A 14635-nucleotide genomic window follows, 5' to 3' on the forward strand; every position below is an offset into this window, starting at 1 on the left:
CTTGTTTCATAAATGAATAAATAGCAGTAACACAGGTCATCTTCTGCCAGCTGGATGCTGGTAGTTTCAAAATGTCAGATGCCAAGGTTGTGAGCGTGATGTATGAAGAAGGTGCTAATGAAGTGCAGGGTTTGAATACTTTGGAAGACTTAATGTTCCTTCATTTCTGTCTTCTCTAAAGACTCTACATTCCTGCACAAGTTTACTGCACCCTGGTACATCATGATCATGGAATTAGCTGTTCTTGCAGCTTCTCCTCTGCATGCCTGCCAGCTTGGGGCTTCACAATCAGCTTGGCTCCAGCACAGTCCCTGGGCCCTGCTTATGGGGAGGTAGCACCAATATACAGAGAGGGCATGGGTGGGCAGGCAGATGCAGCCTCAGGCCAGCTGCAGAACCTCAGACAGTCTCCTAAACTTCCCACACCCCCTTCTCATCTGTTAACCTCTGCTCAGCACTGCAGTCTGGACTGGCACAGCTAAATAGAGAACCGTGGGAATCCTGTTTCCCACTTAGGGACTGACCTCAACAGTGGCCCTGTATGGATATGCTGGAATTACTTGGCAGTCCAACAGTGGCTTCCTTAGAAGGGCAGTGAGGGGAAACAATTTGCAGGCAGAAAAACAATTTCCTCCTGTTCCTCCCGGTACCAGTCAAGCCCAGTGGGTCTGGCCCTGTGCCCTGTAGCTGCCAGTGAAGTCCCCTAGCCAAACAGAAAGTGAGTCCGTGTCAGTGGGCTGGTTTGGTGGCCAGACCACACAAAAGGTCATTACCAGTACATTTCACTTCCATTATTTCTGTTTTACATGCTGTTCTGTATGATGCTCTTTATGATTCTTCCCTTTCTTTGGTGCTTCCCGCTATTCTGGTATTGTTTACTGCAAAAACTTGAGCTAATTAATAATAAATTCCTTGCTAACTTCACTGGGGTGGAGACCTGTTGCTTGGCAAAGTACTGGCTCCTGTATATAATTACCTGTGCCATGATGGTCTCTTGGGCATCAGGAAAGCTGTTGTAACTCCAAATGGACAAGAGGTCTTGTCAAAGACTTTTGGCATTCTGTAGGTTGGCAAGTCCTCACCTATATTGTCTTTCACCTCTCAAAGAATACTTTGTGAGGCGTGAATTATGCAAATAAAGGTTGCTTCTTCCATAGTAGATTGGATTTATTTGTGTTTGCTAAATCTTTTTTAATGGGTTTTTCAGCTCTGAATGACTCTGTCCTACTGTTTTTCCAGTTTTGTTGTTTGCTTTACCTTTACCTTTAATACTTAGGGTCATTTGAGTGATAGATCCCTTACTACAGTTGATAAAGCAATGAATTTGAGTTTGTGTAGGTATCCTGGGTGAAAGCTGCCTGTATGTTATAAATTTAGATTTTGACAGGTTTTGGAAGAAGGGTCTTCTGCAAATGCTTCAGTTTGAAGCAGTTCCTTGGAGCCATGCTTTCAAAAGTAGCTCAGATTCAGAAGTTACTTGAGGCATATCCCTAATGAATATGAATACCAAAAAAAAATCATTAAAGTTCTTGCTGCTTTAAAATGAAAGTTTTTGTTATGAATAGTAGTTGTTGACACCTGCAGATACCTTTAGAGTATCAAATAGGGTATATTTCCAAATAAAGCAATATTTAGGTTCTGCATGATGCTTGGTCTTAGGCTGCATTTGCCACAAAGTGGTGGCAGCAAGGTAATACCATCTGTGACTTCCAGTTTGTTGATAATAAACTTGTGAAAATAACTGGAAGTAACTAGGCTCTGCTTTTGTGTGCAGCTGTAATTGGAAGAGGATTTTACAAGACTCTTTAATGTAGTTGGAATGTGTGTGTAATCTTTTGACCTTGTTCTTAGTTTTTGATGAGTATGGCATGTTAAGTGCTGATAATTGGGTTTGCTCTAGGCTGAAACCTGACCTGCTCTCTGCAGAGAAGATCAGATCTTCTACTGGAAGGGGCACTCAAAGGGGCTACCTAAGAAATTGCAATGCCAGTGAAGATCTCTGAAATATGGCAATTACTTTGGAAGGGCATCTTGTCCTAGGGACTGCTTCTCTTTCAGCCTAGTTTAAATTGGACTTTTCACCCAAAGGTTATTGTCCTCTAAATTTTCTTTTCTGTACCATCTGGTTTGCCTCATGACTCAAGCTCAATTATTGTGAGAGCTGCCTTGTAGCCTCAGCTGGTGGAATGTCAGTCCTGGGTACGAGAGCAAGAGGCAGGTACTTTTCCCTTTGCTCTTGGGAGGGGAGTCAACTCTCTTTGTTTAAGCCATGTGCAAATGAGGGGAGTGTCTAATACCTTTGTGAAAGGAGCATGCAGCAATCATAAACAGCAGCAGGAGTGGCCAGGAAATGGAGCCAAACGGATTCTTTGAAACTTGTCCACAGGGATCAGTGCAATGGACCAACCTGCACTTTGCATTTCAAGCCATCCTTTTCTGTCTGTCTCAAACAGTGTTGATGGATCCTTCTTATTTTAAGCCTTCTGTGTGGGAGGAGTAAAACTGCTTAAATGTTTCTGAGTAGTAGTTTGCACAGTGCAGCATTGTTAGCTCTGTCTTTCCCATTCCCATTGGACTCCTTGACATATATTAAGAATACACAACATGGGTCCAGCTAGAAAATGCCTGTCCCTCCAGGTCAGTATCCCATTCCTGCCAGCAATTAACAGATGCCTCTGCACCTTTGTCTAAACCTTTCCTAGTCTCCCACCATTTATTTTCAGCTTATGAGACTTTCTAGCCATAAATCTTGCTTGTTAAAGGAAGAGTTGCAGCTAACTTTCTTTTCTCTTGTGTTTCAGAACTAAAAAAGCAAAGAAGACAGCTGCTCCTCCAGCCAAGGAAGAGAAGCCCAAATTAACCATTTTTGAAGAGGAGGTGGATCCAAATGAAGGACTCTTTGGCCCAGAAAAAGATTTTTCATCAATCAGTCCCAGAAGAAATATTAAAGAGAGTAAGTCTGTTCTATATTTGTATATTCACAGATTGTTTTATCTAAAGCATGTGTATAACTGAGCCTTTAAATTACAGTGATGCATAGTATACAGGCTAAATAATGTCTTGGAAATATCAAGGCAAATCTTCAGCTGAGCAGAATCATCTAGAATCATTCAGAAAGAACAAATGAAACCTGTAGCTCTCATAGCTGTTCTCTGTAAACATTTTGAACTGGGATATCAAGGTCTGTGGGAGCTGGCTGTCCCATTCATGCCACACTAACAGGAGTAATGTGACCTACTTTTGAGTGCAAGGAAAAAGCAGATTTACCAAGTCCTTAGAGTGCAGAGTATCACTGCACTTTATGGACTGGAAGTCTTTGGCAAAAAAGAATTGTCTGCATGATCTGTTTTTGCAACCCACCTAGCCAGATTTACTAGTTAGTGTTAGTGCAGGCCTTGTGTTACATAGCATGGTTTAAATACAGCAGCTTCTGATTCCCCTTTCTAGGTCTGAAGTTATTTGAAGACCCAGACCTCGGTGGGGTGGTGAGACTGGGTGACTCACTCCTGCTGCCAGCTGCCTGTGAGCACAGCGAGGATGGGCTGAGCAGGGAGCCTGAGGAGGACACTGAGGAGCTGCTGAGGTACTCATCTCTAATCTGCCATGTGGGATGAAGGTGGTCTGATCTATTCTCATCTATTTAGGTCTTGAAAGAGATGAATCTGGGGACAAAGCTTAAATACTCAGAATGCAAACTGAATCAATACTTGTATCAACAAGTAAAATGTATTGAGTGTCATGGAGCTTGGACATCAAACACATTGCAAAGGAAATTAGGAAGACCCTTTGAGAGAGGTGGGGTGCAAGGAGTTGTTATGTGACTCCAAAGGAAGAGCCTTGAAGGCCCAGTGTGTGCTATCTGGTTCTTGTTTTCTGCTTTCTGCATTACACTTCTGCTTTCTGCAAATGATCCACAGAGAACCTGACCTCCACTGTGAAAAGTGGGCAACAAAGCCCAGAGATAAAGAGTATTTCAGCTTCAGGGCCCCGAAATCAGGGGCTCTTGCAACAGGAGGAATGATTTTCATGCTGATGGCTCACAGACTTCTGGGCACGTTGCCAGGAGGGATCCTGTGCATACCTGCACAGCTGTAAAGGACCCTTTGTCACCCTGTGTTTCATTTTTAATCTAGTGGGAAGGAGGGCTGGAGCTCAGTTGCAGGAGGGTATAATATATTGCTTCTCCCTTTGTAATGCAGCACTGGAACACATCAGCACACCATGCATTTATCCCTGACACTTCCCTCACAGGGCTGGTGCTGATAATCCTCCAGAGATGGAGCAGGGAACCAGGGCTTGGAGACACACAGGGAATCTGTGCTGCAGTAATGAGTCAAATTCCTTCCTTCTGGGTCTCCAGCTGGCATCTGAATGATGAGGCCAGCCTGCTTCCAGTGCTAATTTGTGTCAACCAGCTCCTGTTAGGATGTATGATTTCCACAGCAGGTACTAAACCCAGGAGAGACACTCTGTGTGTGGTTTCAAAGCTTTCCTGAAGCAGGTAATTCTGCAGCTGTTGCTTTCCACACATGGAAATGTGCTGGCTATCTCAGCAGTAATACCTGACTGACTTTAGACAAAGGTTAAATTGGGCTGGGTGCCATCTTGCATTAGACCCTGACAGCCCACCTGATGTTTATAGAAGCTGATGGGGCAGGACATGATTTCATGCTGTGGTATACTGAGAGCAAACACACGTGTGCTTGCAATATTTTCTTGTCTGCTAGTGATCTCAGCATACAGCACTGCATCCAGAGTGTTCATATGACTACAGGAGAAGGGCCTGTTCCACTGCAGTCCTTGCATTTTTATGCACAAGAGAGAACTTCTCCATCTGTTGTGTTAGCATCTTTTGGATTATATATGTTCAGAGAGAGGTCTCTGAAGTCTGCTCTGAGACCAATAGACCATGTTTCAGATCAGTTTGGGATCATCAGCAACAGCAGCACACCCAGATGGTTATGGGAACCCATGGGAAAAGATGTAATTTCTTTTAAATTCCAGTAGTTTTTGTTTATTCCTGATTTGTCTCAGTGCTTCCAATAGTTGATAAGTCATCAAGGTCCAGCTGGAATTGAATACATGCAGTGAAGCAGAAAACCATGCAAATGGTCCAATGGGAAAGTTGCTATGGGAATCCAGAGGCAACTCCTGGCTGTGCAAGAGGTTTTGGCAGATAAGTCAGGATCTATTGACCTGTTCAGTTGCCTAACACTGAAATTCCCCTGGTAAACCCAGTTCATGGTGTTACCTGCACATCATAGAGGGCTGGTGAACCCAGTGCAGGGCATTTGAGGGTAAAGGAGAAGCTGCTGTCCAAGAGGAGAGGAGGAGTGGCAGTACTGTTTTAACTTAGTGCAACACTTCACCTCCCCCTGTGCAAATTCACTGCAGTCACCTGAAATCCAGTGGTAGGGCAAAATGCACTTTGTTTTCTGTTCAGCTGGGAGCCTCAGCAGAACAGTCAGGTCTCAGAAATGCAGAGGCAGCATTTGAATCCTCTCCCACCTTCCCTTCCCACCCAACTGGTGTTGAATGTTCTTGCAGGGCAGTAGCACAGGCTCTTTTCCAGGCAGTGACCCTTTGTAGTGACAAAATGTTTAGTATAAGCTGCACTCTGCAATCTCCCTGCATGGGAACTTGAGCTTATTTTGAGGCCTAAGAATAAGTCTTGCCTTTGCCATGTATGTGTTGACAATTACTCTCCTTTCCCAAAAAGGACTGAAGAAATCTCTCTGCAGCCCTCAGATCAAAGTAGGGCCTGTGACAACCCATGCCTTTAGCAGGCTAGAGCTGGATATGCCACTAGAAATGGAAATGGAAACTCTTGGTCTCTTGGACATAATCGGTTCTGTCATACAAATGTGGACATGATTGGTTCTATCATACCAAAAGTTTATGTGGACACATTTTGTTGAGATCTAGGACTGTCCTGAGCCATGATGCACCAGCAGGTCTGTGGTAGGTCCAGAAAGCTGGACATGTTCACTGCACTCCAGTGGAGTAGCTGAATAATGCAGATGTGGAAGCTCTCCACTGGTGCAGTGAACATTCACGTGTACCTGAGGGTCTGCTCTCATGTGTGTGGTAGATCTGAGAAGTGTCTGACTCACTCTGAATCATGGGCAGAGTTAGAAGAGAGCTGCCTAAGGCAGAGGAGGGCAGAACCTTCTTCCAGAGGGGGATGGCAAGAAGATAATATCCAGAGCAGAACAGAGGAGCAACCAAATCCTTTGTGATCTTTATGGTACCTGAGTGGTTTGAGCAGCAGTAGCCCAGAGCAGTGTCAGCACAGCAGTGAATCCCCAGCAGTGGCTGTAACTCATGAGGCAGAGGCTGTTAAGGAGACAAATGAGTCTGCAAAATGTGCGTGGGCTGGGTTTGTCACAACATGAGGGAGAAGAGAATCTGATAAACATTCTCACTGCAAACTGAAGACTGTGCTCTCGGTGGATACTTGCTCATATGCAATGAGAATTACTGTTTTAAATAGAATCACCAACTTGACATTAGCAAGTGCTGAGCATTGAGAAGAACCACTTTTGCATTCTAAGTGCAGTGGGAGATTTCATGGGCTTTATCCGTTGGGACTCTACAAAGCAGATCCCTGAAGAGGCCACAGTTTGCTCTCCTGAAATCCAGGGTTTGCTGAGCATCCACTTCACTGCCATGAGAGATTCAAACTCCACCATTTCATGGTCTCTGCAGCCCAGCTGCCCTGGAGCTTTACATTCCCCACCAGCCCCTCCTCATTGGTGAGAATGAGGTCCAGCCTAGCACCTCTCCTTGTTGGCTCCTTTGGTACTTGGAGAAGGAAATTGGCCTCAATTCATTTGACGGACCTCCTGAAATGCTTAAGCCCTGCTGCTGTCCTTCCAACAGATAATGGGGTGGTTGATGTTCTCCATGACGACCAAGGTTTGTGAATGTGAAGCTGCTCCTGTCTGTAGAGTACCTTATCCCCTCACTCTTCCTGGTCTGCTGGCCTGTAGCAAACCCCCACAATAATGTCACCTGTCCCTGCTTTCCCTTTGGTCCTGACCCCGGAGTTCTTGGGTGGCTCCTCAGCTGAGGCTCATGGCTGAGCTCTGTGCACTCCATGGTCATTGGCATAGAGGGTGACAGTCCCTCCTCATGTCCCCTGAAGAGCCTGTATCCTTCCATCCCAACACTCCAGTCCCACCATGTCTCCATGATGCCAGTGAGGTCACAGGCCTGCAGGCATGAACTCTTCTGCCTCATTAATCTCAATCATGCCTGCCTGCTGTGATGGATCAGGTTTTTGTGGAAAACCAATGCTGGAATTGATCCTGTGAATGTTGCAGCAGCTCTGTGTGCCTGCAGAATTACATAAATTACCACACATCCTAGCCTGAAATAATTATCACAGCTGTCTGAGCAGCCTTTCAGGAGAGATTTAATTAGCTTCACCTTTGATAATTAATAGGAAGCTGAGATGGAAGGAAGCAGCTGTGAGCACATTTGTCTTTTTCCAGTGTTGAAAAAAAATGTCAGCAGCAGGATCCCAGTTCTCCTGCCCTGTGATGGCAGATCTGGTGTGTTCCTTCTTAGGATTGCACTGATGATAACCCTTTCAGGAGCATTACACTTTTTCAGGCTGAGGCTGTTTGTGACACTGCACCCCAGACATCGTTCAGCCCATTGAGCTTCTTGAGCAGGTTCATCAGCTTCAGGTTTGCCAAGGAACTGTTGCCACCCTTGAAGCAGAAAATGTTTGTGTGTTCTTTCAGCAGGCATTAGCAGATGCTGAATTCAGAGAGTAACACATCTTCAACCCATCCAGGAGTCATGTGGAGCAGCATTTCCAGCTTCAATGCTCACTGTCCTGAGAGTATGAGAACAACACTATAGCTGGGAAAAGAGCTTTGAGAAACTCCAGAGGGTTTATATGTAGATCCTTTGGGGAGAGGATTATTTGGGCTATGTACAGGTGGAAGAGAAGGTTGCAATAACTGAGTCAGAAATTTTCTGTCCACTCCAGGGCAGTTTCTCTTGACCACTCTAAGGCAATTTCTCTTGCTTGCTATGACAGAACTGTGGGGAAAGGTCTTTGATTTGGCTGCAGTAGGTTACAGAAAAACAAATTTTTCTGTGATGTTTTTCAAGAATTTATTTCATTCCTGTGATGTATCAGGATGCTACTTACAACCATTAGAAAAGCTATAAAGTAAACTTGCCAACAAAACAAACAGTTTTTTGCTAGACCAGAAATATTAATCCTTGCTCCACCCCTTGGAACATGTATGGGTTGAGACCCACCAGATTTCAACCATCGTGCCCCAGGTTGTTTGCATTTTGTCAGACATCATCAGCTCAAGGGCAAAAGTTGCCTGCTCTCCCCTGCCCCAGCTGTGCTTTTGGCTGGTGATTGGGGAACTTTCTAGAGAGGCAGGAGAGAAAGGGTTTTAACTTTTTCAGACTGGAAAAATTGAGTTTTCTCATTTCCAAGGTGAGTGATGTAACCAGCAGGCTGATTTCCTCAGAGGGCTTCTTGTGGGACTTACCTGCACTAATGAGCCTGTTCTCTGGCACTCAGCCAGGCAGCACCCCAGGCTGCCTGCATCCATCCTCATCCTCTTGGACTCTGCAGCTGCAGGACAAGGGCACTGTGTGCAGCTGCTCCAGGGAATGGTCACTGTCCCACTCCAGCTTCAGTTGTGCCAGAGAGGTTTTTGGAGGAGGGCTGATCTCTCCCAGCCCAAAGCCATGCCAGTGGTTCTTGTAGCATTTAAACAATACAGACTGTTACATTCCAGTGTCCAGACATATTTCCTAGCCCTGGTTAAAATATCATTGTGAATTTACTTGTAATGGATTGCAGGGGAAAGCTGAAGCAGGAGGAGAGAGATCTTCACGGCCCCCAGTGCTTGGCATTCCTGGGATTAGCTCCAGCCTGCATCTTTCCCTGGGCCTTGGTGGACATCACACTGTCTCTCCTGACCATAGCAGATGTGATGGGCAACAGATACTTTGAAGTCTCCTGCCTATTTTTGGGCACAAGTCTTTTCCCAAGTTGTAGATGTGATGTTACAGCACTCCCCAAGGCTTCACCAAGGTACCTCTGGTACTTGGAATTAACACCAGACAAAATAAAGAACATAAGATAGCAAAAGATGAAAGTCTGTTCTGCAAGAACTGCAGTTAGTTACACAACTGAGCTTCAAGCATGAGCATTTTGGATTCTTAGCAAATTATGGGGGTCTTTGTCTCTTGCTTTCATTACAGATTCTCCTCATTAAAGCATTCCCAGCAAGCAGAGGTCACTGTCCCCATCTGCATGTTGTACATGCAGACAGTCATTCCTGTCCCAAAGATCTGGTCCAGAGAGAAGGAACAAAGTCCAGAGAAATGGCATCTAAAATGTTGATCTTCTTGTGACAGCTGCATCTGTCTCCAAGTCAGAACTCATTTACTCTCTGGAAGTCCACATGCCAGCAGTCATGAAGGCTTTGTGACAGCCTTTCTTCAGTAAGGGTTTTGATTGCTTTCTTTTGGAATTCTGATAGAATTTCCACCAATACATTCGGTGAATCAGCACAACAATATGGCAAGAATTTTAAATAATGTGGTGCTGCTTTTCTTTTACAGAAATAGAAAGAGACTAATTAAAGAATGATTAATTACATGGACTGTCTGTCTGATTGTCTATAAAAAGATGGGGTGGGAAGGTTCTTCCTTTAATCTTGTTTCAGAATAATTGCTTGATTTTTTTCTTCCTCCTCCTGGCCTGGAGTTAAATATGGTGGTAGTTATGCACTGTAACAATTCATTTGCTTTCAAGAAATAGAAGTCCTTGTTTCTATCTCTGCCTGAGGCGTTTTGCATTTTACCTCTTTAGTTTTGCAAAGACAGTTGTGTCTCACATGATCAAACAGCAGTGGATCAAAGAGCTTGCCTAGCACTGCAGTGCTGAAAAGCAGGTTTTGAGACAAAGACCACATATTATCTGCTGTGTTCTCTCTAAGAGACTTCTGTCTAACCAAGGTCTTGAAAAAATCTAGGACAGAAAAAGGAAATTACATCATCAGCTTCCAGACTTTCTTCTGCAGAATCTTTGGCTTAAAAGCAGAACACCAAACCCCCACCCCCTAAAGACCCCCACAAGCTACTGGACTGGATCTTTTGGGGGTATATTTTTGGCTGTGCTGAGTGGTTTTGTTGCTGTGATTAGCACAGAAACTGGAGTAGAGAATTCAGGAAGTTGTATCGTCATACCAGGTTAGTGAGCTGGATTTACTGCTGCCCTTTCTGGGTAGTGCACCTAGTTCAAAATCCTGCTTCCTCCATATGGTCTCTATGTATTGTGCATTGTTCCTCTGCTTATTATGTTTTCTGTTATTTAAGAACAAAACTTTATGACATGGACACTGATTCATTCACCATTTGTTTATGCCAAGAAGGGAGCCTTCAGAAATACCAGCCTTAACAAGTTTTGTTTATTACCCAGCACAGAGAACAAGAACATGTCTTGGCAATGTGATCACAGGTGTGATACCTCTTGGATATCAGAGTTTGCAACAAACACAAAGGCCTGGGCTTAAATGAAATTCATTTCTTTGTAGATGAGGAATTCAGAAATACATTGAGTGTGTTTTGTAAGTTAAGTAGGATATGTCACCCACAAAGAATGATGGAAAATAAAAAAACATCAAAAGTCCTATCTAAATAAAAGAGAATTTAATCTCCAGAGTTACTCAGAGGATGAAGTTTGAGGTGCTGCTTGCTGTAATACCAGAGGTAGAGTTCAAGGTGCAGAACTGTGGGGCAGTGAATGGCTCTGTCCATCAGCAGATCTGTTCAGGTGCTCCCTACTTTTAGATAGCAGTGTTCATGCTATTGATTTTACAAGAGCAGCCTTGGTTAAAAGGTTAAAAGGAAACTTTAAAGGATTCTTTTAAGTTTCCCTTTGGGAGTCACAAGAAGATCTGTCTGACTTGAGGAATGGTTTTACCTTAAAGAGTTCTGACTGTCTCTACACCAGAAAATTTAGGCTAATCCTCATTAACTTCATGGCTGGTTCATGGTGGGTGTAGTTTGTCTCAGCCTGGGCAGTAGTGTTGTAAGTTCCTCTCAGGTTTTAATGAGGGTGAGCAGGAAAGAGAAACCCTTGAAATCATGCAGTTTATCTTATTAATAGTGGGATCCTTAGCTTGAGGGGGCTGTAGCTCTTGAAATACCTATGGTCTTAACATTTAAACAGTTTCACTGGGGATGGAGGAGTAAAGTGTCTCAGAGATGCTGGTTCTTTGATCATGCTCCTGGTCGTCCCAGACAGTTGCCTCATCAGTTGCTTCCCAAATTATGGAAAATCTGAGCTTTACTTTTAACTGTCTGCAGAAAGCCCCACCAGTTGTACTGCTGTGTGTTCAGGCATTTACAGCACCTCTCCTGAGGCAACTGGTGAACAAAGAGAGGAAGGGAGGAATCACTGTCCCATTTAGGAAACAGAAATTATCCCAGGGGTTTCACAGGCATCTGGGTAACCCCTCAAGATGCCTCATTGCCTGGCTGTGAAGGAGTTATACACTGGATATTAGGACAGGTTTTTTACCCAGAGGGTGCCTGGGCACTGGAGCAGCTCCCACTGCTCCAGGGCAGTGGTCACAGCACCAGCCTGACAGAGCTCAAGGAGCCTTTGGACAACTCTCTCAGGCACATGGTGTGACCCTTGGGATGTCCTGTGCAGGTCCAGGAGCTGGACTTGATGATCCTGATGGGTCCCTTCCAGATAAGGATATTCAATGGTCCCATGATTCTAACTACAAAGGGTAAATGAGAGGAAGAACCAAAAAATACATGACTTGAAATGATTTATTCATGCTCCAGGGACTGCCTACCTAAAGGTAATGGAGAAGAAGAAACTAAAAAGCATCTTCCTTAGACTCTAGTACCATATCATGTTCCAGTGAGTGGAGCTGCTGAAGAGAATCCTTCTTTTTCTTTACTCCATATTTTGACTTTCCAAAGGCACACAGTTCTTGGAGTCACCAGATAATCTATGATAAGGGCTCTCTTGAAATCTTTTAGCAGCTCATGTGGGAACAGAGTTGAGCATGCACAGTCTGCTGCATATCTGATAAGGTCAAACAATGCAAGTAGAAAAAACCTTGAACTGTTTGAGGTGTTCTGGGTTATTTCAGTAGGAATCAGCAGCAAATTATCATCAGAAAGAGTTGTTGTAAGTGGTCATAGATTGCAAAACTTCTTCAGTGTCCCAGAACTAAATATGAACATGGAATTTTAAAATCCATTAGGGTTTACAGTTTCTCATGATTGAGCATGGGGATGCTCAATCTCAGTTTTGGGTGATGAGGATGAAGAGGAAACAGAGTTGAATGTAGATAATTTTACTTTCCCATGAAAATTTATGGGGAAGCAAAGCCTCCTGTCAAATACAGTTTTTTTCCCAAACTAAAATAAAGTTTGGTGGTTTTAGTAATTGCTAATTGCCTTTAATTTAGACATTTGAAAACGTGCTGTAAAATTAACTTGTATAACCACATTATAAAAAGGATGGTTCTTATAGAAACTTCTGTGGAGAGAGAAATTTATCAGAGTAGATCCTTTCCTGCAGAAAGTTTTGTTTTGAAAGATTGCATTTTCTTACAGAACAAAAAGCAGTTCAGAAATTCCCAGGATGTTACTGATGTTTTTTTTTCATTGCAGAGTGGAAGATGATTTTGAGAAACTCTTAGAGGTTACCTCCAAACCAAAACCTAAGGTCCCACCAAAGCCACCTCTGCCTCAGAAACCTGAAGTTGCCCCCAGGAGCACTAACTCACCTTCACTGGCAAAGCAAAAGGAAAACAGGATTCAGACAATGAATGAAGTGGACATTCTCCAGTATATCCAGGAAAATGAATCGATCAACAACCAGGATACCAGTCTTTTTTGAACATATGTATTTTAAAATATCCTGATGGCTTCTTGGCCCCTCCTCCCAGTGAGCTGCAGTGACAGCAGCAAGAACTGCCCAGGTGTTTCTGCTGTCACAGGGCTCGTTTGTGTACCAGCATACAGAGAGCAGCAGGTTTGAGCAGCAGAACCTCCCTGTGAGGTTTGCAGAACACTGCAGCTGCGATCTAATGTTGCCTTACATTTTCAGGGTTTCACAGGGAATGTGAACAAGGATGCAGCACTACAGATTGTCTACTGCTATTTTAGTATCAACATTGTACAGTTTTGGCCAGTTGATTGAAAATGGTGAGGTTGTTGTACACATGGCAACTGTGAGTAATGTCCAACAAATTGTCTGAGGCATGGTAGGATGCTGTTCCTGTCATTTTTAGATAGTGTTTTTCAGCTCAGTGGAAAGGCCATTTCCCTTTTATCCAGTGTGGTTTTGTAGCAGCCTCTTCCTCCCTGTCTGGTATTTTGGTAATTTTTAACAGGAACTGCTAAATGTAGTTAACAGTTCCTCTGTTTTCCCACGGAACATTGAAATCCCAGCTAACCCTGACAATCTGCTGCCTTAATTGCTGCACAAATGCCAACTTGTAAGAGAACTTTAGGCCTGCAAAGACCATGTTATGCATCTCTGATTCCCAGGGAGAATAGCAGATGACTGGGGGTGGCTAAGAACACTCTCCAGACATAGATGGAGGCTGCAGTGCCCAGGAGGTTTGGATGCTGTAGGACTCCTCTGAACTCCAGATTCACAAGGGCTGATTTTTTCCAGCCAAGTCTTCCTGGGTTTCCACTGTAGTTAGTGGAAAGAGAGGGGGGCTTCTCCAGGAGGTCATTCAGTGCAGGTGTGTTAATGGAGGAAATCTGAATCGCTCTCTGGAGTCACTCTTTCTCTCCTATTCCTTCACTTCTCCCAGAATTTTTAAGAACCAGCCATGGTGATTAATTCCACTAAGCTGAATTTGTGTGATGAGATGGTGATCTGTTCTGTACCATGTGATGGTTGAAGCAAGGGAAGACAAACTTGGCATTATCTAGAGGGAAAAAAATAGGAAGAAAATATACTGGAGAAATTTTAATATGCAAGAGAAGAAAAACATTGTAGAGTAGGTATCCAAGACTTTCCCCCTTCTTGTCAAACTCAGGCACTCTGGTTGAAGATACTAAATTTACACCTAATGTGGGTTTATACCTGCTGTCATGGAGTTTCCTGAACTCATTCCATGTGTGGTCTAGCTAGAGATGAAGACAAGCTCCCCAGAGGGAAAATATTAATATATTTAAGCCATATCATCATCTCAATATTTGCCTTTCTAATATAGAACAAAATAAATAGAAAACATTATCTATTTTTAATAATGAAATTATTTCTATCAGCATTTCCTTTTTAAGCCAGTGGGAAATATTATAAAGGTATTTTGCTTTGATGGGACAGATAAAATATAGCCATTGGTTCTCCTCTGTGTATGGTATGTTTTACTATAATAAAACATTTTGCTAACCTGCAGGTGTTACTGTTGTTGCTGTTGTTCTCTGGGTTGTACAGTAGCAGCAAAGAATCGATTCCATTTAGCTCAGGAGTGCTGTGTGGTGTTAAAGTGTAAATAACTATGAAACTGAAAATATAGCTGTGCTCATATTTCCTTGAGAGCAGCTAAAGGCAGAACTAAAGGTATTACCTGGTCCTGTCTGTCCCACCAGTGTCCTG

At 43.6% G+C, this 14635-nt stretch overlaps 1 protein-coding gene across 1 annotated transcript in view; it reads left to right on the forward strand.

Moving 5' to 3' along the window:
- HS1BP3 (HCLS1 binding protein 3) overlaps window positions 1–14428 on the forward strand; it is a 57512-nt gene extending 43084 nt beyond the window's left edge. The window contains exons 5-7 of the mRNA XM_058020576.1: window positions 2802–2953; window positions 3448–3583; window positions 12688–14428. Of these exons, the coding sequence (XP_057876559.1) occupies window positions 2802–2953; window positions 3448–3583; window positions 12688–12916 (517 nt within the window). The 3' untranslated portion in view covers window positions 12917–14428. The remainder of the gene's footprint in view (window positions 1–2801; window positions 2954–3447; window positions 3584–12687) is intronic.
- Window positions 14429–14635: the final 207 nt, after the last annotated feature.

This window comes from Melospiza georgiana, chromosome 3 (assembly GCF_028018845.1).
Source record: "Melospiza georgiana isolate bMelGeo1 chromosome 3, bMelGeo1.pri, whole genome shotgun sequence".
NCBI classification, from domain to species: Eukaryota; Metazoa; Chordata; class Aves; order Passeriformes; family Passerellidae; genus Melospiza; species Melospiza georgiana.